This window comes from Vicugna pacos, chromosome 9 (genome assembly GCF_048564905.1).
Source record: "Vicugna pacos chromosome 9, VicPac4, whole genome shotgun sequence".
Classification (NCBI taxonomy): Eukaryota; Metazoa; Chordata; class Mammalia; order Artiodactyla; family Camelidae; genus Vicugna; species Vicugna pacos.
Window position 1 is genome coordinate 15814312 of NC_132995.1, and position 24232 is coordinate 15838543.

The following is a 24232-nucleotide window of genomic DNA, read 5'->3' on the forward strand; positions in this document are numbered from 1 at the left end:
ACCACGTGGCATATTCTGTGACTTGCTTTTCTCCTTCGGCATTATTTCTGAGATTCGTCCATCATGGAGCAGGAAGTTCCACTCCATCTGTTTTTGCTGCTGCACAATATCCCTTTGTGGGGCTGACACCACGGTTTGTTTATCCGTTTCTCCTGCTCATGGGCACTGGGGTGTTTCTGGCTCTCTGCTCTGATGAACGGAGCCGCCCTGAATGTTCCTGGATGTGCCTCTTGGGTAGCTCCTGGGTTAGCCAGCATCCCACCGATCCCCGGGCCGTGGGGGCTCACCTGTGCGGCTGTGTCTCTAAGTGCTCAGGTTGGTCGCATGGCTTTGTCTCGCCCTGCGTCTGTAAGACACTGCGTCAATTACTTTAACTCTAAAGTAAGTCCTGACATCCGGGGAAGAAAGTCTTTTGATCTTGTTCCTTTTCCATCAGAGTCAGCTTGGCAAGTTCCAAGGAGGGAAAATCAACCGTGGGAGTTTGTTATGCTCTAGTCAACACCTGGTAGCTTTACAATACTGACTTTTCCAAAGTGTCCACATGGGGTCACACTCCATGTATTTAGATATGTTTTAATGTCACTCTCTGAGTGTTTAGGGTTTTTTTCAAAGTCCTGCCTTGCAAAATGCACGTAACACAAACGTTATTGTCTTAACCATTTTTAAGCGTACAGTTCTGTGGCATCAAGATCATTCACGTTATTCTGAAACCATCACCACCATGTGTTTAGGTACTTTTGAAAAACAAATGTTTCTTGTTAAGTTCCATCATGTCTTTTCTTAGACTTTTTTTCCCTTTGGTAGTTTATGTTTTAAAAAGCTTTTTGTGTGTGTGTGTCACAGATAATACACACAAGAAATGGCATAAAATATAAATGGTTTAATATATGCTTATAAAGGGAACTCTCATGAACCCACCACCCAGGTCAAGAAAAAGTATATAATTGCCCAGCCCCCACCCTCCACCAGCCGCCACCGGTGCCTTCCCAGCCAAACCCTCCTCCCCTCCAAAGACCTTCTTTGTTAATCCTGCCTTCCCTTTTTTTTTTTTTTTTAGCGTTTTGCTACCTGAGCACATGTTCCCCAACACCCGAGTTTAGTTTTGCCTGCTTCTGAATCTCATATAAATGGAGGAACACACTGTGAAGTCTTTTGTGTTTGGCTTTTTCCACTTAACATTCTGCTTGTGAACCATCCACTTTATTGTGCATGGCTGAAATTTGTTCATTTTTCATATCGTATTTTATTCCACTGAGGAAATAAATTGTAGCTTAAATACCACTATTGACTTATCAGTTAGGTCGATGGATATTTGAGGTCTTCCTAGTTTGGACTGTTAAATATAGTGTTACGGTAAACATTCTCGTACATGTCTCTGTGTGTTCCTCTCTGTCACGCATCAAGTATCTTTCCATCCATCCATCCATCCATACATACATACATACATCCACTGTAGGTGTTTCAGAGCTTCATTGGTCCATTTGTTTATCCCTCTCCAAAAAAACACAACATCCTAATTATCATATGTGTGTGTGTGTGTATCTCAAGGCTAGTTGAAAAACCACATATATATTATAAATATGTGCATATATGTATATATATTAATTACATACACGTGTGTATATATGTAGACAGTACATTGGCTTTTCCTTTTCATGTTAGCACTTCCATCAGGTGTGCAGGGTCCTTGCCCATTGGTTCATATTTAGAAATGGGGCCCAGCATGAGGTTCAGCCTGCGGCATAACAGCTGAGGGGGCAGTGAAGACTGAAATAAGCCAATATTTTGCAGAATAACTTCAAGAGTTCTGTTTAGGACAACTTGTTGGTGATGCTGAGGGAAGGTCCAGATGGAGAGGTCCAGTAGGCAGCAGGCAGACAGAGACCAGGACTGGCCCCCGCAGCCCCCCCCCACATGTTGACAGTGATCACCCCCTACCCATCACGATGTGTAGAGTGAAGATGTCCCTCACCTCCCCCGGCGCATCTTTTCCCAGAACCCACCCTTCTCTTCCTGCACAGGAGTACTGTCTTCATGAAAAATAGAGCTGGATTCAAATTCTCTCTTAGGGGTTGAGTGAAGTTCATGGCTGGTGTTAGGACTGTGGAAAGAAGGAAACTCATCAGAACCCAATGTCCTTGGAAACAGGAAGGACTGGCGTGTGGAAATGAAATCCTGGACAGAGCAGGGCTACATAAGAACACCCCATGTGAGCCCCCCCTGCTCTGTGAAAGTCCCCATGTTTCTCCATCTCAGATCTGTGTGGGTTGAAAACCACTTGCCTCTTATTCCATTATTTCTGCTTCCCCTCATTCCGGAGAGTAGCAGGGTCATGAAGCTGCTCACTGGCGCTCCTCCCAGCTGGGGTGGGGTGGGGTGGGGTGGGGTGGTGAGCTGAGGGCGTCCAGATTGTGCGCCATTTCTGCAGCATTTTCCCACATGAAGGTTGATGCCCAGAGTCTGTGCTGACTTCCATCTTCCACTCCCATGTGGGTGCTTAAAAGAGCGTGGGTTTGTGTACTTCTGATAAATAATAAGCTATAATGTGTTATTTGCGCTCTCTGGATACTTCAGGATTTCCTCACTGTTAATCTGTTTCCAGTGAACTGTGACTTCTGGTTTCGCCTCTGAGTGTGTCCACAAGGGGTCTGGTGATTTTTGACTTCCTACTTAATCTCACCCACGCCCCCTGCGTACGTAACATTTCTTCCCCCAAGTGTCTGATTTAAACAAATCCCTTCCCACACCCCGCACCCTGGGAAAGTCCCAAATTGTCTGATGTCCTCCCCTTCTGTTCTCTGTTTGTATATTGAGAGCTGTCTCTTTGGGCTGAACTGAGCCCCATTTTCTACAAAAGAGATGGGCATTCCCAGGTGCTAAATGGCTGTCACTGGGGCCAACCAGACAGTCCCTTCCGGCCACCCTCTGCCTTGACCTCCCATGTAATGTCATTGGGGTGTCGGTTTCTCATGAACTTCCGCTTTATCTCCCCACCATCTCGGGGCAAATTGTGGGTGCTGCTGCTCTCAGAGCAAAGACACCCGGTCTGAGACCATTTCCTGCCCTTGAACTTGGGGCTATCTGGGGAGGAAGCTTGGTGTACCTTGAGTTCCCAAAGAATTTGCACCTCGACAAGGACAAGGTAGGAGGGATGAAGATGGATTTTTTTGCATTTTGTCAACCAGAGCATGAAGGACTGGGTTTCCCAAGGGTTTCTTCCTTCCCCTGAGTTTCCTTCCCAGTATCTGTTTTTCTGTTTTGCTTTCTAATTTTATGTATTTTTTTCCTCACCCTGAAAACCACAAAGAGGGGCCCAAGACATAGTCTAAGACTGGATGGCCTGTTATAAAACCTAAAGAATCGCATTTTTTTCTCACCATTTGGGTTCATTTCTGCAAGGAATCATCAGGACCAAATGTAACATTTTCTGTAGAAAATGATCATTTTGGAGGGCTTTATAAAAAAGCCCCAGTAAAACTTCTATTCTGTATTTCACCCAGCCTGGGAAATCTTCAAGGAAACGTTTAGATATTGGAGGCTTCGTTTCAGCAGTGAGGGTGGGGGAGCCTTTTGATAAACTGCAATGGTTTTCTAGGCTGTCTCCCTTCCCACTGACATACCTACTGTTGGCTGCTCTTCTAGAAAATGGGACTGAAGCCACAGACAGACAGACAGACGTGGTTCCTGTGGTCAGTGAGCTCACAGCCCTCACCTGTGCAGCATGGAAAATGTTATGACCTCCCTCCAAGGATTTTGAGAGAATCCAGTGAGATAATATAAGTTAAGTGCTTCGCCTGGGCTTAAACACACAGTGAGCCTCCCATCACTGTTTTAGCTTTTGTTACATGTTCCCGGGTCGGGGCAGGGTTTGAATGAGCACGTATGGTTCAGGATTTCAACAATCACGCTCTGCAAGATGCTGGAAACCAGATGCTGGGGAAACAGAGCTAGAAGTGTGAGAAAATTCTAGAATGCTTGTCATGTCCCCAAGTTGGTTTTGTTTAACTCTGGGCGTTCTTCCACATCGCTTGCTAGGCAAATCTTAAAATGAGAAGGAGATGCATGCTTGCATGCTAAGAGACCAAAGAAGGAAAGAACTGGAATGATTTCATTTTGCTCCACCGTCACCTCTGTGAGAAGGCGAGCCCTCCAAACAGGGCAGGTTTAATGTGGTTAATTTCTTTTTCTGTTTTATGCATCGGTGTCATGTATATATTTCGCTTTTATTAAAAAAAATTTTTTTTAATTTAAGTATGGCTAATTTTAATAGGAAACAAATGGCCTTGCTCCTGCAAGCCTGAGAAAGGGCAGGGCAGCAGCAGGGGAACCAGCCGCCGAAGCAGAGGAGGCACAGGCTGCGTAAGGAGCAGCCGGCTCTCCATGGAAACCCCACTGGGACGGACTGGATCACAAACACACTCCGACAGGCCTGCTGGGGCCTTCTCAACTCTGGGACGTTAAGCAAACACTACCTGAACTCAGAGATGGGGGAAAAACCCAGTCGGGCTTGGGAACGTCTGCATTCAAAATGCCTTAAAAATTTCAGTGTGAGTGGTGCGCACAAATGTAAATGGATATTAATAAAGTTACACTGTAAATGACCCCCGTCTGCGCTTCCTGGGGCTGCCGTTACACACTCCCCGGGACCTGGCCGCTTACAACAGCAGAGATGTGCTATCTCAGGGCTCTGAGGGCTGCAGGCCTGAGTCGAAGTGTTGACAGGACCACGCTCTCTCCAGAGCTCCACGTGGTCCTTGGTCTGTACCCGCACAACCACAGTCTACACCTCCATCTTCCCCAGGCCTTCTCCTCTCTGAGTGTCTCTTCTCAGGACTCGTGTCCTTGGATTGAGGGCCCACTCCTATAATCCAAGGTGATCTCAGAGACTCAATTACATCTGTAAAGACCCTTTCTTCAAACAAGGTCACATTCACAGGGTCTGAGGGTGAGGCTGTGGACTTACCTTTCTGGGAGGGCAGTGCCCACCATTCAACCCATCACATCTTTCAAGAGAAGAGACCGGCAATATCCACTAAAGGAGACGTGTGAGGATGACAATGGCAGCTTGATTCATGGCAGCCCCAAACTGGAAACCACCCACATGTCCATCAACAATAGAATGATCAAATAAATAGTGATAGAGTCATACCCTATGGCAATGAGAATGAGCAAACTCCCACATAGGCATCAACTGAGGTGCACGTCCATTAACATGAAGTTCAAGAGCAGGCAAAACTGATTTGTGGTGCCAGCGCTCAGAGCAGTGCTGACCTCTAGGGGTTAACGACTGGGAGGGCACAAGGGAGCTTCTGAGCTATTGGAAGTGTTCTATATTTTAACATGCATGGCGACGGTACACATATGAAAAATTACTTATGCTGTGCATTTAAGATTTATGCACATTACTGTATGCATGCTTACCTCAATAAAGAGATAAAAAATAAAATTTTAATAAGCTGCACTATATTACCAACATTAAACCTATTAACAGCTTTATTGAAGCATACTTGATGTACGAGAAACTGCACATATTTAAGCACGCAATTTGATGATATTGACATATACATACAGTACTGAAACCATCACCACGACCAAGCTGACCAACATGTCCATCACCCCCCAAAGTGTCCTCTTGCTTCTCTCCACATGCTCCCCCATCCCCACAACATAAACAAGTTTATGTTTAAAGTTTTTGCAAATAAAATGACTGCTGAATGCTTTCTTTCAGGAATTACACCAAACCAGCAAGGAGAACTTAGAAGCAGATGTGCACCCTCCGCTTCCCGCATAACTGGGGGGTGGGGTGGGGTCTCTGAAAGACCAGACCCTGGTCTGGGAGGACAGGCGGCCAATACAGTGAAAGCCAAACGGGTCTAAGGGGAAACCAAAGAGGATCACTCCCCGTTATGACCTCAGGCTGAGCCTGCGAAGCACAGGAGGCTCGTTCTGACGGGTAACGAGCAGTTCCTTGGTTGGAACAGGAAGAGTGGGATGTACAGTCTGGCAGTTGGAACTTTCCTGTAACTGCCTGGCATTGAGATCAGACAGGAAGCCACCGGCAGGGGAGATTATAAGGTGCATTGTCAGGCCTTTCCTGCTGCCCCTCCGGGCTTGCTGGGGCAGAGATGGTTAAAGGGCTCACAAGAGCAAGTAGCCCTCTGAATCATGAACTCCACTGGAACCCAGGGAGATTTCTGGCTGGGCAGGAACAGCAGCCCCCACCCTCACCTTCAGCCAGTTGGGATGAAGAGTTCTCCTCACTCATGGGTCAGAGGTAACTGGAAGTTTTGTTTGTTTGTTTGTTTTTATTTTGTATTTTTTAATTTTTATATACTTGATGGATTTAGGGGTAGAGACTTGATGTTTGCAACTTACTGTCAATGTGTAAAAAATAAGCTGAACCAAGCAGAGTGAAATGTTAATGGCAGAATCTAGGTGGCAGGTATACACAGGCGTTCATTGTACAGCTCCTTCAGCTCTCCTGAAAGTTTTCATTAAACAGTTGGAGGGAAAAAGGATACGCTCAGGAGTAGAACAAAGATGTCAGCAGAAAAAAGGAGAAAAGCCACAGTAGAACAATTTCAGATGAAGATTACGTAAGTGAAAAAAGCTGCTGGGCTGCGAAGCCCAACACACCCAAAGAATAAATCCATCGCACATGTTTAAAAATGAAATAAATAAAACCGAAGATAAATACAGAGAATAATAATAAAAAGCACACCTGGGACTTCTATCAACTAGCAATCAACTGGAAACAGGATTAAACATATAGAATTCTTCAAAGGGCAAAACGGCATCTCGTTTGAACAGGAAATACACACAGACTTCCTTTTCCTGCCCCACGGACAGCACCAACAGGAGAGCTAGATGTCCATGACTGGAGAAGATAAAACCAACTTCTTCCCATGGTACTGACTATTTCTACCTGCACCGCCCTTCACAGCTCTTGGATCAGAGGTTAGAACCTGGCCCCAACACCCCACCAGCCGACTCACGGCAGGTTTCACCCTCTGCGTCTGCTTCTTCCCTTTCTCAGGTTTAACTTCGCAAATCCCTCCACTTCATGTGCGAGTCATTCATTCCACAAATATTTCATTAAAGTGCTAGAGATACAAAGGGAAATAAGTTTACAAAGGGAAACAAGTTCTTTGCATTGAAGAAATATATCATGAAATCATGATCATGATGGCTAGCACACATTGAGAATTTACTCCATACCTGATGAATCTTCTGTGGAAAATGAGAAGTCATATAAATCAGTGGCCATCAGGGAGGAGATTGCCTGAGAATTCCAGGATGACAAAACAAACCCTCCACCTGGGGGAGGAGAATGGAGAAGAAAGAACAAAGACAAAATCCCCAGAAATGCTCCCAAACAGTGAAGAAAGAGAGAGGTCAGAAGTTAGAAATTGCCACATCCTGGAAATAGCACTTAGAAAATCAGGAAATTTAAGAAGGCAACTTCTTGTTTTAGTTCTGTCTGATTCATCCTGTAAATTTCAGTATATCTGTTCACCTCTCTGTCACTCGGTTTTCCACTACTGTACAGTTAACTTATCACAGATGGAATTGTGAAAATGAAATAATGCACATAAAAGTGCATTGGATTGTAAAGCACTATATAAATAGGAAAGAATAAATATTTTTAAAAGTCTATCATAACCCTGCCAAGCTCCCCAGTCCTCCAGGCACCTTCTTTCTCAAAGTTCAACTCACTGCTTCCACCACCAACCAGGGTCTGCCCAGGTCACGATAGCATTTGTGGAGGGTGCTTCATCCAGCAGACACTGCAGGGGAGAAGAGACACATTTCCTGCCCTCAAGGAGCCCCCACTGGAGATCAGGAGGCACCATTACCGATCAGGGAGCACTAATCAGGGAGCATCATCACCAAGACCGGCGGGGGTGGGGGTAGAATTTCTGTCTGAGGAGCTGGTGCTTGACTTGGGTCTTTGAAGCACTTTGAAAGCAAGATAACACTGCCTCAGAGCTTCACATTTTCACTTTTCCCTGACTTCACTATAACCTGGAGGCCCCTGAGGTCCAGGGTCTTGCGTCCCAGCAGATCCCCGAGGCTGTATGTCCTTCTCCGGCATCTACACCCAGGTGGACCACAGAACACACGCAGGTTTTCTTACAGTAAGGAGTAGGCAGCGATTCTCAAACTTGGCTGCACGTTAAAATTCTCAGGGGGAGCTTTTAACAGTCTGGACCCCAGGAATGTCAAAATCAGAATCTCTGTGGGGTACTGCCCTTGCATCAGGAATTTTTTAAATTCCTGGGGTGATTCTAACGTGGCTCCAAGGTTGAGAAGCCGTGAGCTGGAGTGCTCCTCTAACTTCAGTGTGCACACGCATTGCCTGAGTCTTGACAAAATGCAGATTTTGATTCAGCAGGTCTAGGTTTGGGGCCTGAGATTCTGCTTTTCTGACAAGTTCCCAGGGGAATGCTGCTGGTTACTGGACCAAGTTGGCAGAAGGGAGCTGGAACTCAGGCCACGCTCCCCAGCCATAGGGATTGTGGTTCTTGCGCCCCCTGGTGGTCAAAAACTCCCTAGCAGCACCCAGCCCAGAAGAACTGATACAATTTCTGGAGTATTGACAGACTCTTCCCCACAGCCAGACCACTGACATCTTCATTTCAGCCTCGTAATAACCCGAGCACAAACCTGCCTAGATTCCTGATCCTCGACTCCTAACTTACAAAACTGTGAAGTAATAAATGGGTATTGTTTAAGCTGCCAAATTTATGGTAATTTGTCATGCAACAACATAAACTAATAAAGGGAGTTTTATAGGCTTTAGAATAACAGGTCAGGTGAGAATCCTAAGTCCACGGGCTTGGCCCGGAAACTCTGCACAATATCTCTTTTCTAGCCCAGGCGGATGGATCCGTTCCCAACTTCCAACCCAATGGGAGAAGAGGCAGAAAGGATGGTATTTCTCATTTATCAAGATTGTACTTGCTGCCTTATTTCTTCATGACTGCACACTTCATTTCACCTTATGGTGTCTGTTGTCACTGACATTCATGAAAGCTCAAGGATGGTGCAGGGGGCTAGTTTATTCTCTGTGGCAGACTGTATTTCTCCAAAGACGAGTCCCAGCCCGTGTGCCCTTTTTATAATATGATCTTGACACTCCTCCATCAAGAAATTGGATCTAAGTTCCATCCTCTTGAATCTAGCAGATCTAAGACTATGGTGAGAGTGACGTGAGGTGACTTTCGAGGCTAAGTGATAAAAGGTGACAGACATATCTGCCTGGTTTGCTCTCTCAGGATGATCATCCTTGGAACCCAGGCACCATGCTGTGAGGACGTCCAAGCAGCCATCCAGAAGGGTCCCCTGCAGGTGTCCTGGCCACAGCCCCTACTGGGAACCACCATCAGTTGAAGACTTGTGAGAGAGAGAGAGAGAGAGACAGCCTTCGGAAGATTCTTTCTTCAAAAAATGCCCCAGATATGAGCTGCTTCCACTGAGCCCTGTCCAAATTGCAGATCTGGGAGCAAAATAAATGTTTTAAACCTCTAAACTTTATCTCATTGTTATGTGAGAGTAGGTGACTGGAACACCCTCAGACTCTCTCTGGAGAACAACACACTGAATCTAACTGGGTGTCGGGGTGGGGATGGGGAACCTTTGGTTTTGATTACATGTGAGTTACCTGTTTTTTATTAGTTCCTATTTTTTTAAAGGCAGTCTGATTAGAAAATAAGTTCAGTGCTAATAAACTATTTGGAAATCAGCCCTGAGATTTTTTTAGAAACATCGGCATTTTTATGACTTTTCTTCTTTGCTATTTAATTCTTTTAAAAGGCTGTCTTCTTAGATAGTTCTCAAGAATAGTCAAGACCCAGAGGGAAGGATAGTGTTAGGAATTTGTCTGCAGGTGCTCCCCCACCCGTGGGAGGCCGAGTTCCGAAATGGCCTCCGACAACCTCCACCTCCTGTTACTGGGGCCCTTGTGTGATCCCCTTCCGTGAGTGTGGACTTGACTTCATGACTTGCTTCCCAACAGAATATGGCAAAGGTGAGGGGATGTCACTTCCATGGTTGGTTACAAAAGATTGTGACCTCTGTCTTGCTGGCAGACCCTCCCAATTGCCCCTTTAGCTTGCACACTTTGACGATGCAAGCTGCCAGGTTGGAGAGGAGGACCCGAAGGCAGCCTCTGGCCAACAGCCAGCGAGGAACTGAGTCTAACAGCCCTCAGCCTATGAGAAAAGACATGAACTTGGAAGGGTCTCCTTCCCAGCTGAGCCATGAGATGAAACACCAGCTCTGGCCGGCTCCTTGACCGCAGCCTTGGGAGAGACCTTGAGCAAGGGACGCAGCTAAGCTTTGCCTGGACTCCTGACCCACAGAAACTGGGAGATAATAAATGTGTGTTGCGCTAAGCCTCTAAGTTTGGGAATAACATGTTAGGCAGCAATAGATAACATGGATACACCCGCCCTCCTCGAGCTGCCGCGCGTCATTTCTTTATCAGAACCCCAGTCACGTGCAGGCTGAACATGCGCCCCAATCCACCCCCGTCAACACCAGGGTTCTCACCCGGGTGTGCCCGCCTCTGTCCAAGTGAAGCAGTATTTCAGTTCTGCACTGGCCGGCTGGCTTCCTTCTTGGTGTCTGGACCTGTGTTTGCTGAGCCTGTCTTGGAACATTTAACTCTATGCATTGCCCCAATAAATCTCCCCTGGAGCCTGGGTCAGATTCCATCTGAATCAGGTAAAACCTCAGACACAATGCTCTACCCCTGAATATTGCAAATTCATGTGTCCTCCCCCTGGGCTAGGCTGAGCTTGGGCTCTGCAAAACATGTGGCTTCCTCAGGATACACCGGCTCTTCCTGCAGCAGGAAGGACCATTTCCTCCAAGTCATGAACTTTCTCTCATTTGAGTTCCTGCCTCTTGTTCTCTGACAGTTCTGCACTGGCGTCCTCGGACCAGAAGCCTTTTTGCTTCTTAATGTTGGAATCTGAAAAGAAGTCTTACCCAGTACAGCTGACTGAGGAATTTTTTTAAATTTCTACCCAATTTTTTTGACTGAGGAATTCTAATCCTTGCTTATATTATGTGGCAACATTAGTTGTTTCCCCTACCTTCATACCCTAGATCTTCCCTTTTGTCTTCACACATTACATTATTTATTTAATGGAGGTACTGGGCATTGAACCCAGGACCTCGTGCGTGCTAAGCATGCACTCTACCACTGAGCTACACCCTCCCTCCTTACACGTTCCATTTTTCATTTACATTCTGTAAACCAGAACCAAAACACCACATACCAAGAAAACCAAGAAAAACGGATCTGCTTTGGTTCTCAAATATTAGCGGAAAGAGCGCTTCCCCTGGATTTGGGGTTCACATCTGCAGTGGTTTCCAGGCCCAGACATAGAAGAGGATGTTTTCCACATTCTGGAGCTAAGCAAACTCTAGGTACCGCCTAGTCACCTCCCACATCATGGAAAAGGATTCAGCAGGACTAGTTAGGAAACCACCACACAGACGCCAGGACTGCAGACAGCTGCGGTCAGAGCCCTAGTGGTCTCTGCCAGAGGGGAGGAGCTGGGAGGGGTGAATAACATCTGGTGGGTGTGGAGGCTTCCCGGAAGAGCTGGGGAGGCGGCTGGCTCAGGAATTCCAGCAGGAGATGAGGGTGGCCTGGACCACCATAGCTGGCGGATGATGGGGAGTCTGCAGGGCTCAGACACCGCCTGCGGGAGCAGGGGGACAGAGGGGTGAGGCGTGAGTCAGGTGCGTGTTGGCGAGGATAATGAGCCCAGGCAACTGCACCTAAACTCCCAGCCTGCAGGGTGCCCCCCATTTGAGTGGCCCCTGATATTTAAATGCGGGTGCTCTCCAGGGCTCAGTCCTGGCTAGGAAAGTAGTCGGAACTGGGGACCCCCTTCCCTGTACCTGGATTCAGGCTCCCACGCTCTTGCTGGGCTGTCCTTAGTGCGGCTGGGCCAGACCTGCTCAGCTAATCTGTCATTTTGTGGGGTTCCGAGCCTGGGTTTGCCTTCTCTGTTTGTGTCCTCTCTCTCTCCCTCTCCCTCTCTGCATGCCTCTGTCTGAAACAATCTTCTCATTTCTCTCTCCCTGACTGATGGGAAATGCTGGAGAAGGAATAGATTTGGAGGGAGCCCTTTGAGAGGGCTGTGAGATATTCATTGGAAATACAGACTGAAAGTACAGAGAAGAGCTGGCACTATAACTCTGGAAATCAGGAGGAAAAGTACAGCATTCATTGTCAGGGGGATGAAGGAACTCATCTGAGGCAACAGAAAGCCAAGAGGCACCAGGACCCTGTGGCAAAGACCTCAAAATTTAGAGTCTGGGGATCGGAGTGGTGGGCAGGAAGACTCATGTAGGTGGACAGTATCAATACAGGACTGGTTAAAAGGGGAAAGGCAGTGAGGAGGGTAAGGAAAACAGGAGAATGTGATGATTGAGAGGGTCGGTAAGGCAGGAGGTGCAGGAGAAAGCGATTTGGGTCAAATACTGCAGAAAGGTTGAATAAAATCCATCCATTCCTCAGAGCATTTATTCATTCAACGGTCTATACCTTCCCGTCAATTCAGTCGTCAGCCTCCAGATTTCCATTAGTCAGGTGTCATCATTATTCTTTTAATTATTCACCTCTTAAATCATGAATTTACTTCTTTTTGATTAATTTAATCCTCACACCGAGGGCTTTTTGTGCACCAGGACACTAGGCACAGGAGGAGACCCAAACTGACTGCCGGGGAGAAAGCGAGGCATGGGTTCCGCCATGTACACTGATGGCTGCTGGCCACCCAGGCGATCAGAGCCAAGCATATTGCTGATGGTGGGTGGGTGGGGAGCAGGGCAGGGTGGGGACACTCCCAAGAAGAGGTGCCGGGGCGCTGAGCCGACTGGGATTTTGTCCAGGTGTCAGGACAGAAGGTTGAGGCCTGGATTAGGTCCTGGAGGAGAGGCTGTGGACTGAGAAGTAACCTCAGGGAGGGAGATCTTCCCAGAACGACAGGCCTGGGCGTTGGAAGAGGAGGCAAAGGGAGGAGTCTGGAAGGTTCGCGATCAGGCCATTCCCACCCGTGTTTGTGTGCCAACTGCCCTTCCACTTGCACTGTTTCCCACAACCTGTGGTTCAGAGTTCAGACACCACGTCCTCAAAACTGCAGACCCAGTGCCCGCTAACATTTTAGCTTTTGGCTCCTCCCACTCTCACACTTAGCCTCATAACCTCTTTGTTTACTGTCTCATCCATTCATCTATTCATTCAGAAAATGTTTGTTGTGGCCATATTGTGTCTTGGCATTGAGCTAAGATCAGGGGTTATATCAACAAATAAGATCCATGCTTCGTGCCAAATGAGCTAACATAATAAAATATTCCTCATCACAGTGAGCATGAATTGAGCACGTATCATGAATAAAGCCTTTTATATTGAAGTTAATGTTTTCCCAATTGCTGTAAATTATCTTCATCCCCTCCTGTCACCCCTGCTTTACGGATTAGGAATCTGTAAGCACAGAGAAATTAGATGTCCTGGCCAATGTCATAGTTTTTATGAGGATTCAGAGCAGACATATGAGATCCAAAAGCCCTTATTTTTAAGTATTTTCCAATGCCGGATCGCAATTTGGCCTTAATTCAATCTGAATGAGCCACGCACCCCAGGGTGGGACCCAGGCCCGGACAGAAGCCATCCTGCACAGGGAACCAAACCAAGGCAGCTGGAGAGAGTTCTCTAACCACAGGCTCTACTTAGAAGATACCTGGAAGGTTTACTCGGGTCTAACCCTAGATGATCATATGGTGTCTGCTTTAAGGACTCGCTTTGCTAACAGGGTTTGGTGAGGAACTGAGAGGCTTTTCAAAAACATCCTCTTCATTAGCAAATACTCATCTCACTGAGAGCCATGCCTTAGAGGATGCAAAGTCTGATAAAACAAAATCCACACAATGCAAACTCATGGCTCTTCAACTTAAACGACTCGAGGGAATTTTGTTCCACTAAAACTTTATCTAAAATTTTTTTATTTTAAAATTTTTTTGGGGGGGTAGGTAGTTAGGTTAACTTATTTATTTAATTGTAGAGGAGGTACTGGGGATTGAACCCAGGACCTTGTGTATGCTAAGCATACGCTCTACCACTTGAGCTACACCTTCCCCCCCCTTCTAAAAAACTTTTTTAAAAGAAGTTTTAAAGATATACTTGCCAGTACTGCAGGGAAGAAGGACATTGGACTAAAGATTGTCCAACATTAAAGAAAAAAAAAGCCAATAATTGCAGGAGTCCCAGTGCCTCTCCTCCGAGGAATATTTTCCTGTCTTCCCCAAGCCACTCTTGAATGCTGGGTGAAGTGATAATCTCAATCTATGAGCACCCATCATCTTTCTGGTAGACCCTGGAGCCGCCTCCTCCACCCTCAACACCTCACAATTCCCCACCAAAATTCCTCAGAAGACACAAATCTCCTCCATAGTGGGGTTATTTACCACATGGCCTGTCCCTTTTAAAACCCCTTTCTGAGAGTTAATTTTTAAAATAAATAAATAAATAAAATAAAAATAAAAAATAAAACCCCTCTCTGTATCTCTTGGACCCCACGATGCTTAACATAGCTTTTTGTTAAGTTCCACAACTCCTTTTACTATATCGGGCAGAGATTTCATTTCTTTCTTTCTTTTTTTAAATTGAAGTAGTCAGTTACAGTGTGTCAATTTCTGGTGTACAGCACAATGTCCCAGTCATGCATATCCGTACATATGTTCTAATTTCTATTTGTAGTGTTACTGTTTCATGTTCATTCAACTTTGCAGACTCCTCCCTCTCTCCCTCCCTCACTTGGTGCTTGGACAGCTCTGATGGGTGACCTGCGTTTCCTTGACCCCTCGCAGCATCCCAACCCTGGCTAATCCCCACATTCAGAACATGCTCACTCACAGTCCCAACTCACTTTGGGCTAAAGGAATGACAGATGTAGGACAAAAGCAGAGTCTTTATGGGCGCGGGGGCGGGGGCAGATATAGACCTCACTATGCATCTCCCGAAACTAACCCAATACTCTACAACCGGAGGTCATTTATGGTCTCAGATCTATTACTCACGGATTCCTTGACAAGGGGCTTCTCATCTCCGCATCTGGCCCCTGCGACACACCTGTTCTACCTGTAAAGAACCCAATTAGGTACAAGAATTATGAGCCATAAAAAAAATTGTAAAACCTACGATTGTTTTTGTTCCCAAACCCCAATGCTTGCTTCTATACCCTCCGATACTACTGTTTTCATCACTGTTGACTTAGGCTCTGCTTTCTTTGTAATTTCATCGCAACTCCCAATACCTGTTTGCCTTTCCGTGGGAAAAACAACAGTCTACTTGGACGGTCACTCTCCAGGGATTTTCAGAAGCCCTCACTTCTTTTGCCAGGACGTAAAGTGTAAAACTAAAGAATTGGGTCTTGTAATTCAACCCTCATTCAATATGTAGAAGACCTTCTTTGTTCTACTAGGTTCAGTAACTCATAGTCACACCCAATACTTATTAGAGACTCTGGCTTGCAAGGAACATAAGGTTTCAAGGGACAAAAATGCAACTTTGTTGTCTTCCGGTGCATTATCTGGGACACTATATCTCCCGAAGGGAAAAATTTTGTCCTCAGAACTATCAAGACCATTCTTAACTACACTCTGCCTGGAACAAAAAGACAACACTGAGGCTTTCTAGGATTAACTGGATACTGTAGGACGTAGATTCCGACTTTTTCTGCTGTAGCATCCCCTGTATTTATGGTGTAATTTAGGAAACTATGCTTGAACTTCTACAACGGGACTCATTTTCCGTGAAGGCATTTGAATCCTTAAAAACTTCCCATTTCTCTGCCTCCAACTTGGGGCTCCCAAACCACCCTTGTCTTTTCCCTATTCATTCATGAGCGAGGAGGGCTTGGTTCAGGTGCCCTATTTCTTTCTTTCTTTTCTTTCGGTGGTGGGGGGAGGTAATTAGGTTTTTGAAACATTAATTATTACTTTTTTTTTTCCTAAATGGAGGGACTGGGGATTGAACCCAGGACCTTGTGCATGCTGGGCACACACTTTACCTCTGAGCTATACCCTCCCCACTAGGTGCCCTGTTTCAGAGCCATAATGGAAACCAAAGGCCCCTTGGGTATTTTAGCCTCACTTTAGACCCTGTTAGTAAAGCATTCTCTTCCTGTTTTCAAGCAGGTTGTGGCAAAATTGGTCCAAGATACAGCTGATCTTCTGCTCGGTCACATCCTGAAATTTATGTACCCCAGGCTGCCCAAATCCTTCTCCTAACTGAAACACTCAATACTTTTCCTTGACCGCCACCCTTCTGGTTTCCCCTTCTCACATCACTGTTCCCTGCTCAAAATCTTAACCCTGACGCTCTCCTTCCTGTCCCAACTGAAGGATAACCACAGACTGCACAGCAGCCACCTGCACGCTAACCCTTCCTCATCCTGACCTCTAGAGGTTACCCTTGCAGAACCGGAGCTCACCCTCTTTGTGGATAGAGCTTATCTCTGCATCTCAGAAGGAACATTCCAGACAGGATCTGCTATTACAGATTTCCAAAGCCCTGTGGAGTAGGAGTCACTGCCTGACACCAGATCATTGCAGAGAGCAGAACGTGTATTATCCCAGGCCCTGCACTGTAGTTAAGAACAAGAGAATTAACATCTATGGAGACAGCACATACGCATTTGAGTTAGTGCCTGACTAGTATGTCAAAGAAAGCCAGGGGATTTATGACTACAACTGGAACACCAACTAAAAATGGGAAATGGATGGCTGATCAATTAGAGGATTTATTACTGAAAGAAGTGGATGGATTTAAAATAGAAGCTCATATGGGCAGTAAGATCCCAAAGCAAAGAGGGAACTTGTTCACTGATAAACATGCTAGCAGCTCCTCAGTCTGCCCCAATCCCGCTACAACCAGAGAGAATATTAAACCTACTCTGCCTATCACCTGACCCTCGAAGAAAGGAAATGAAAGTCTCTCCATGCAAAGCCCCTGAGATTAAAAGGCTAACTGGAAACAGCTGGCTGTCTTATTCACCCAGATAAACTTTGGAGACACCCAGATGGTCATTTAGTCTCTCCTCAATCCCTTGCCTGAAATTTCATCTTTGGCATTCACAAAACAAGAAAGAAAAAATAGATCAGCTCCCCAACTGATGACAGTGGGAGAATTGTACTCCCTCCCTGGAACAAATGGTTTCCTTTTGCCTCATCTGCCAAAAATAGATGGCACAGGAAGACAGCCTCCTCCAGCGGGACTCTTTCTCCACTGGAAATTAGATTTTATTCAGCTCCCGGTATTTTATGGTTGTGAATATGTCCTTGTCATTATTCACGTGCTCTCTCATTAGGTCAAAACTGTCAAAGTGACAGTTTCTCACTTTCCTTGTTTTTTAAGTGACCTTGACAGTTTTGAGTAGTACTGGTCAGCTCTATTGTCATACAGATGTCTCTATGGGAATTTATCTGATGATTTTTTTTCATGAATAGGCTGGGTTGATGAGATTTGGGGAAGAAGAGCATAGAGGTAAAGTGTTATTTTCCTCACATCGTATCAAAGGCACTGTGGTATAATAAATAAATTTGGTCTTTGTCCCTGGTTCCTGAAAAAAAGCTCCTAAAGCTCTTGGAATTAATCAACAGATGCATAAACAAATGCATTTGATAAAAATCCAATATCCATTCATGTTAAAAAAAAATAAATCTTGGCAATCCAGGAATAAAGGGGAACTTCCTCAACTTGATAAATAACATCTTAAAAACCTATATCATACTTAATGGTGAGAAACTAGATTCTTTCCCACTAAGACAGGAACAAGGCAAGGATGTCCACCTCACATCACTCCTATTTAACATCACACTGCATTTCCTAGATAATGTAGTAAGACATGAAAAAGAAATAAAAGGTATATGGATTAAAAAGAAATAAAACTGTTTTTGTTCACAGATTACATGACTGTCTATGTAGAAATTCTAAAGAATTGACCCCAAAGCCCCCTCAAAACAAATAAACAAAAAAAAAATCCTCTTGGAACTAATAAGCAATTATAGCAAAGTTGCAGGTTACAAGGTTAATGCACAGAAATCAATTGCTTTCCTATATACTAAAATGAACAACTGGAATTTGAAATTAAAATATAGTATCATTTACATTAGCATGAAAAATATGAAATACTTAGGTGTAAACCTAACATAATATATACAAGATCTACATGAGGAAAACTATGAAATTCTGTTGAAAGAAATCAAAGAAGAACTAAATGCAGAGATATTCCATGTTCATGGATAGGAAGACTCAATTCTGTTGTGATGTCGGTTCTTCCCAACTTGATATATAGATTCAATGCAATTCCAATCAAAAAAAATCCCAGGAAGTTATTTTGTAGATATCAATAAACCTACACTAAGTTTACACAGAGAGGCAAAAGACCCAGAATAGCCAACCCAAAATCAAAGGAGAAGAATCAATTGGAAAACAAACACTACCTGATTTCAAGACTTACTATAAAGCTACAGTAATCAAGACAGTGTGGCAAAGAAATAGACAAATAGATCAATGGAACAGAATAGAGAGCTCAGAAATAGACCCGAACAAATTTAGTCAACTTTTGTTTGACAAAATAGCAAAGACAATTCACTGGAGTGAGGATAATCTTTTCAGCAAATGATGCTGGAACAACTGGACAGTCACATGCAAAATGGATCATGGTCTAAATTTAAAATGCAAAACTAAAAATCTCCTGGCAGATAGCACAGAAAATTTAAATGACCTTTTATTTGGCTATAACTTTTTATATACAATACCAAAGGCACAGTCAGTGAAAGAAAAAAATGATACGCTGAACTTCATTAAAATTTAAAACTTCTGCTCTGGGAAAGACACTGTCAATGGAATAAGGAGACAAGCCTCAAACTGGGAGAAAATTTTTTCAAAAGAAATATCTTGTAATGGACTGTGATCTAAAACATGCAAAGGACTCAACTCAAAAGAAAGAAAATAAACAACCCAATTAAAAAATGGGCAAACAATTGAATATATGCCTCGTCATCAAGATGGAAAATATGCATATGAAAAGAAGCTCAGCACCAGACATTATTAGGAAAATACAAATTAACACAACCACAAGATACCACTACACACCTATCAGAATTGCTAAAATCTAAAACACTGACAACACCAAACGTTGGTGGTGAGGAGCAACAAGAACTCTCACTCATTGCTAATGGAAATGCAAAATGGTACAATTTGGCAGTTTCTTACAAAACTAAGCATATTTCTACCATACAATCCAACAGTTGCACGCCTTGGTATTTACCCAAAAGAGTTGGAAACTTACGTCAAAAAAAAAAAAAAACTTGCATATGGATGTTTACAGCAGCTTTATTCATAATTGCCTCAAATTGCAAAAGTAACCAAAATGTCCTTCAGTATGTGAACGGATAAAGTGTGGTACATCTAGATGGTGGAATATTATGTAGCACTGAAAAATGAGCTATCAAGCCATGAAAAGATATGAAGAAAATTTAAATGTATATAACTAAGTGAAAGAAGCCAATCTGAAAATGCTACATATTGTAGGATTCCAACTTTATGACATTCTGGTTAAGGCAAAACTATGGAGACAGTAAAAAGTTCAGTGGTTGCCAGGGGTTAGGGGGCAGGGAGGGATGAGTAGGGGGAACATGGGATTTTTAAGGCAGTGAAATTATTTTGTATAAAACTATAATGATGGGTACATGACATTATACATTTGCCAAAACTCACAGAAAGTGCAACTCATACAGTAAATGCTAATGTGAACTATGGTCTTTGTTTAATAATGATTTGTCAGTTGATGAAATGAAATTCATATTTTATGGCAAGACAAGAAAAATTTAAACATAAAAAATTTCTTTGCCTATTTGGACCTCCTTCCTCCCCTTCAGTGTGTATTGTGCATCTGCATCAACCTCCTTAGGAGATATTTCTTCTTAATCTTGGAAGGGGCCACAATGACCTGCTACTCACTTTGTACATGCAGATCTGGATTGTATAACGTGCCAGGATGTCATTAAAGTATAACCCTTTGTCTCAAAAATGTAGATAACTGTGCTTTAGCCTCTAACGGGCAGAACAGCCCTCAGAGCTCTCTGAAAGACTGTCCCCTGGGTCATAATCCTTAGGCTGGCTCAAATAAAATTTTCCATTTCTTTCTTAGATTGACTAGTGATTAATTTTTCTTCAACACAGTGCTAGTTCATGGACTGGAGCAAATGCACCACATGGATGCAGATGTTGAATGAGGGAGGGCCTGAGTCATGTGTTGGGGAGAGAACCTGGGAACAGTATACTTCCTGCTCATTTATGAAATTAAAATTGCTCTGAAAAATAGTACCTATTGATTTTTAAATTTAATCTCTCCTGAAGGGCATTTTGAGCCATTAAAATTGTCTGACATCTCATATACAAGGCAACCCCCATCAGGCTATCAACTGATTTTTTTGCAGAAACTTTGCAGGTCAGAAGGCAGTGGCATGATATATTCAAAGCTCTGAAAGGGAAAACCTGCAGCCTAGGATACTCTACCCAGCAAGATTATTATTTAGAATAGGAGAGAGAAAGAACTTCTCAGACAAGTGAAAACCAACAGAGTTCATCAATGCTAAACCTACCCTAAAAGAAATATTAAAGGGTGTTCTCTAAGTGGAAAAGAAAAGGCTCTAACAAGAAGTATCTATAGGAAAGGAAAAATCCTACTAGTAAGGCACCTATATAGTAAAGGTTGAGGGTCAATCACTTAAATGAACTAGTGCAAAGATTAAAAGACAAAAAAATTGCAAAATCAAGTGTAACCGCAATAATCAGTAAAGGGATAAATATGAAGATGTAAAACATGACATAAAAAACACAAAGTGTGGAGGAAGGGAATAGAAAAAGTAGATTTTTTAGAATGCATTTGAACTTAAAGGACTACCTGTTTAAAACAAATTTTTTAAAAAAGAAGACAAACGAACTTAAATATAAAACAGAAACAGACTCACAGACATAGAATACAAACATGGTTGCCAGGGGGGAGGCGGGTGGGAAGGGACAGACTGGGAGTTTGAGATTGGTGGATACTAACAGGTATGTATAGAATAGATAAACAAGTTTATACTGTATAGCACAGGGAAATATATCCAAGATCTTGTGGTAGCTCACGGGGAAAAAGAATATGAAATTGAATATATGACTGAAAAATCATGCTGTACACCAGAAATTGACACAGCATGGTAAACTGACTATAACTCAATATAAAAAAACAAAAAAAGCAAATAGATACAGTTATAGGTCAACATATATGAACGCTGTGGTAACCACAAATCAAAAACCTACAATAGATACACAAAAACAAGAGAGAAAGCAACACAAAGATACCGCTTAAAGAAAATCATCAGACTACAAGGAAAGAAACTAAAAGGAGAAGATAAGAACAAGGAAGAACTACACAAACAGCCAAGAAACAAGTAATAAAATGGCAGTAAGTACATACCTCTTAATAATTACTTTAAATGTCAAAGGACTAAATCCACCAATCAAAAGACATAGGGTAGCTGACTGGATGAAAAAACAAGACCCATCGATATGCTGCTTACAAGAGACTCACTTCAAAACTAAAGGCACACACTGAAAATGAGGGGATGGAAAAAGATATTTCATAAAAAAAAAAAAGAAAGTCTGCCATTTGCAACAATGCTTAGTGAGACGAGTCAGCAGGGAAAGACAAACACTATGTTATTGCTGTGGACAAAAAATACTGCCTGACATTCCGGAGTCAACTGAAAAAAATGCACAACCTAAAAGTTGAGAGTTATATTTTATTTGGCAGATGGAGAAGTTCAAGCCGGGATGACAGCCTTTTAGATCGCTCTGAGGAACTGCTCCCAAGGGGTAAGGGAGGAGCCATGGTATATATGGGTTTTTGCAACAAAGACCAGGTAGTTGGAATATCAAAAGATTATTGTTAATTAAAGAAAACCAGACTTTAGTTACTAAATTTAGCACTTTTCTATTTATGGGAAGATGCAAGAGTCTGGGCTCATTGAAATCATTCCTTTGATATGCACCTAGCTATCCAGGGCCAGTGTCCAGTTCTTTCCCGTGCTGAGTCCCCTCTGGGTGCACCACTGAGGGTGGCTGCAGAGGCTGAGGGCTTGGCAACGGGCAGCCTGCTTGTATCCATCCTGGGTTCCCTCCCGCTCACCGTCTGGGGTAACTGTAGTGGTTTGATGGCTGCAACATCTTTTGTTTACTGATATGGCAGGCAACATGTTCCATTCACACCAGTAAACAGCAAATGTTGTTCCCCATCAAGGCATCAGCCACTGCAGCTGCCCCTCCTCCCCATTCCCACGGTGCGCCCCGGGGAATTTAGGATGAAGAAAACTGTTAGTTAAGATGCATATCAAAGGAGTCATTTCAGTGAGCTCAGACTCTTGCATCTTCCCATACGTAGAAAAGCACTAAAATCATTAACTTGAGACGTCTGTTTTTTGTGATTAGCAGTAATCTTTTGACATTCAACTAAATGATTTTTGTGGTCTCCTCCCCACCCCCCCCCGTAAAACTCTTACTTATCCTGGCTCCTTCTTTACCTCTTCTGACCAGTTCCTCAGAGTTATCTGAGCGGCTGCCTTCCTGGGCTATAGCCCTCACTAATGCTGCAAATAAAACATAATTCGTAACTTTAAGGTGGTGCATTTTTCCCCCAGTCAACACCCCAAGCATATAACCAGTTTCAAGAACAATTTGTTAAACAAATACCCATTTATTCCTCCTACCTATTCAACACGCTCAGGCTCTCCTTCTCAACCCCTGGAAGGTTTGTTGACACACGGCAGGCTGGGCCCCCTGGCCCAGGATTTCTGAGTCCCTAGGTCTGGGTTATTGCCCAAGAACTTGCGTCTTTTTAACCAAATTCCCACGTGGTGCTGATGTTACCGCTTTGAGAAGCACTGAACTATAGCAACATTTAACATTAGCACACGAAGAACCAGTAAATTAGATACCATCTTCGTTTTTCAATGTGAATCTAGGTCCCAGAGAATCTGAGAGGTAAAGGGGCTTGCCTACGTCCACACAGGCACGTGTGAGTCTCGTAATACGGACCTCTGCCGGGCGGGACTTGGCCCCAGGCAGTCCCAGAAGTCTGGGGACAGCCCCTTAAAGAGGAAAAGCTCCGCCAAAGTCACCGACAACCTGCGAGGTCCGCCCGCCTCCTCCCCGCCGCCCCGGACCTGCCTGGCCGGATGCAGGACAGAAAACGCGATCCAGGAGGCTGTGCCGGTGCGTCACCGGCTGGCGCTGGGCCAATGACAGCCCCGGAGGGTGTCGTTTCTTAGAGCCGGGGAGGTGGGGGCCGGAACTTCCTGCGTTTCAGTCCAGCAAGTCATTTCCCCGGGCCGGGTCTGTGCGCTCCGAAGCGCGGGCCGGGGCTGGGCCGGTACCGCTTTCCAGGCCGTTTTCGGGACCGGGTGGGGAAAGGCAGGGAGGCCAGGATCCTCCTCCGCGCCTTTGAACTAGTGACCGCCGGGGTCCCGCCGGGCCGCGCGCTCTCCGCGGCCCCACAGGCGGCCCCCGAGCCCCTGGCGCGCTTGACCCCGGGGACACTGAAGTCCCACCGCGCCTGGGGCCGGGCCAGGTGGTCGGTGGCGGGCTGCGCCTGCGACACCCGTCTCGATCACCCGTCTCTTGGGGCCCCGCTGCGTCCATCCACAGGCTGCGATGGCGGCGGCGGCGGCGCTGCTGGACCCGGCGCAGGTGAGTGGGTGCGCTCCCGGCCCTCGGCCGCTCAGACCCCCACCCTCACGTGCCCCGGGCCGGGATGTCAGAGATGCGCGTAATTCCACGACTTCAAGCCTTTCTCAATTCTGCTTTCGAGTCTGGGGACCCTGGGGGTGTGGTGGGGTTGGGTGAGGAGCCACTCCCAGCCTAGGGTCCTAAATCCAGGCCAGGGATCATACAGCGCGGTTCCCATTTCTGAAGTCTAGCGGAATGAGGCTGGCAAGGGTTTCCGAGGCACTGGAACCAGCATATGCAAATACCTGACTGTGAGATTGAGCTGGGAGTGTTCAGAGAGCAGGTGGGCTGATGTCAGCCCTGGAATGGCGGATTGAGGAGCTGGACTTCTATTCCGAGAGTGCTTGGAGCCACAGAAGGTTTAGAGCAGAGGAG

At 44.9% G+C, this 24232-nt stretch overlaps 1 protein-coding gene and 1 long non-coding RNA gene across 6 annotated transcripts in view; one reads left to right on the forward strand and one right to left on the reverse strand.

Moving 5' to 3' along the window:
- Positions 1 to 2029: 2029 nt before the first annotated feature.
- LOC116277573 (uncharacterized) lies at positions 2030 to 23040 on the reverse strand. Its single transcript, XR_012075555.1, has 3 exons — positions 22840 to 23040; positions 15100 to 15160; positions 2030 to 2101 (listed from the first exon to the last, which is right to left on the reverse strand). It is a non-coding gene; the product is annotated as an uncharacterized lncRNA (long non-coding RNA).
- Positions 5761 to 24232, forward strand: part of ZNF792 (zinc finger protein 792) — a 31878-nt gene continuing 13406 nt past the window's right edge. For 4 of the 5 annotated variants that reach the window (XM_072967237.1, XM_072967235.1, XM_072967236.1 and 1 more), the window contains exon 1: positions 23373 to 23818. Coding sequence is in view for 2 of the 5 variants with exons in the window: in XM_072967235.1 (XP_072823336.1) it covers positions 23783 to 23818 (36 nt within the window). In the remaining 3 variants the exon portion in view is untranslated. Of the gene's footprint in view, positions 6275 to 9278; positions 23819 to 24232 lie in introns of those variants that run through there. The other variant, XR_012075552.1, reaches the window with a different exon arrangement.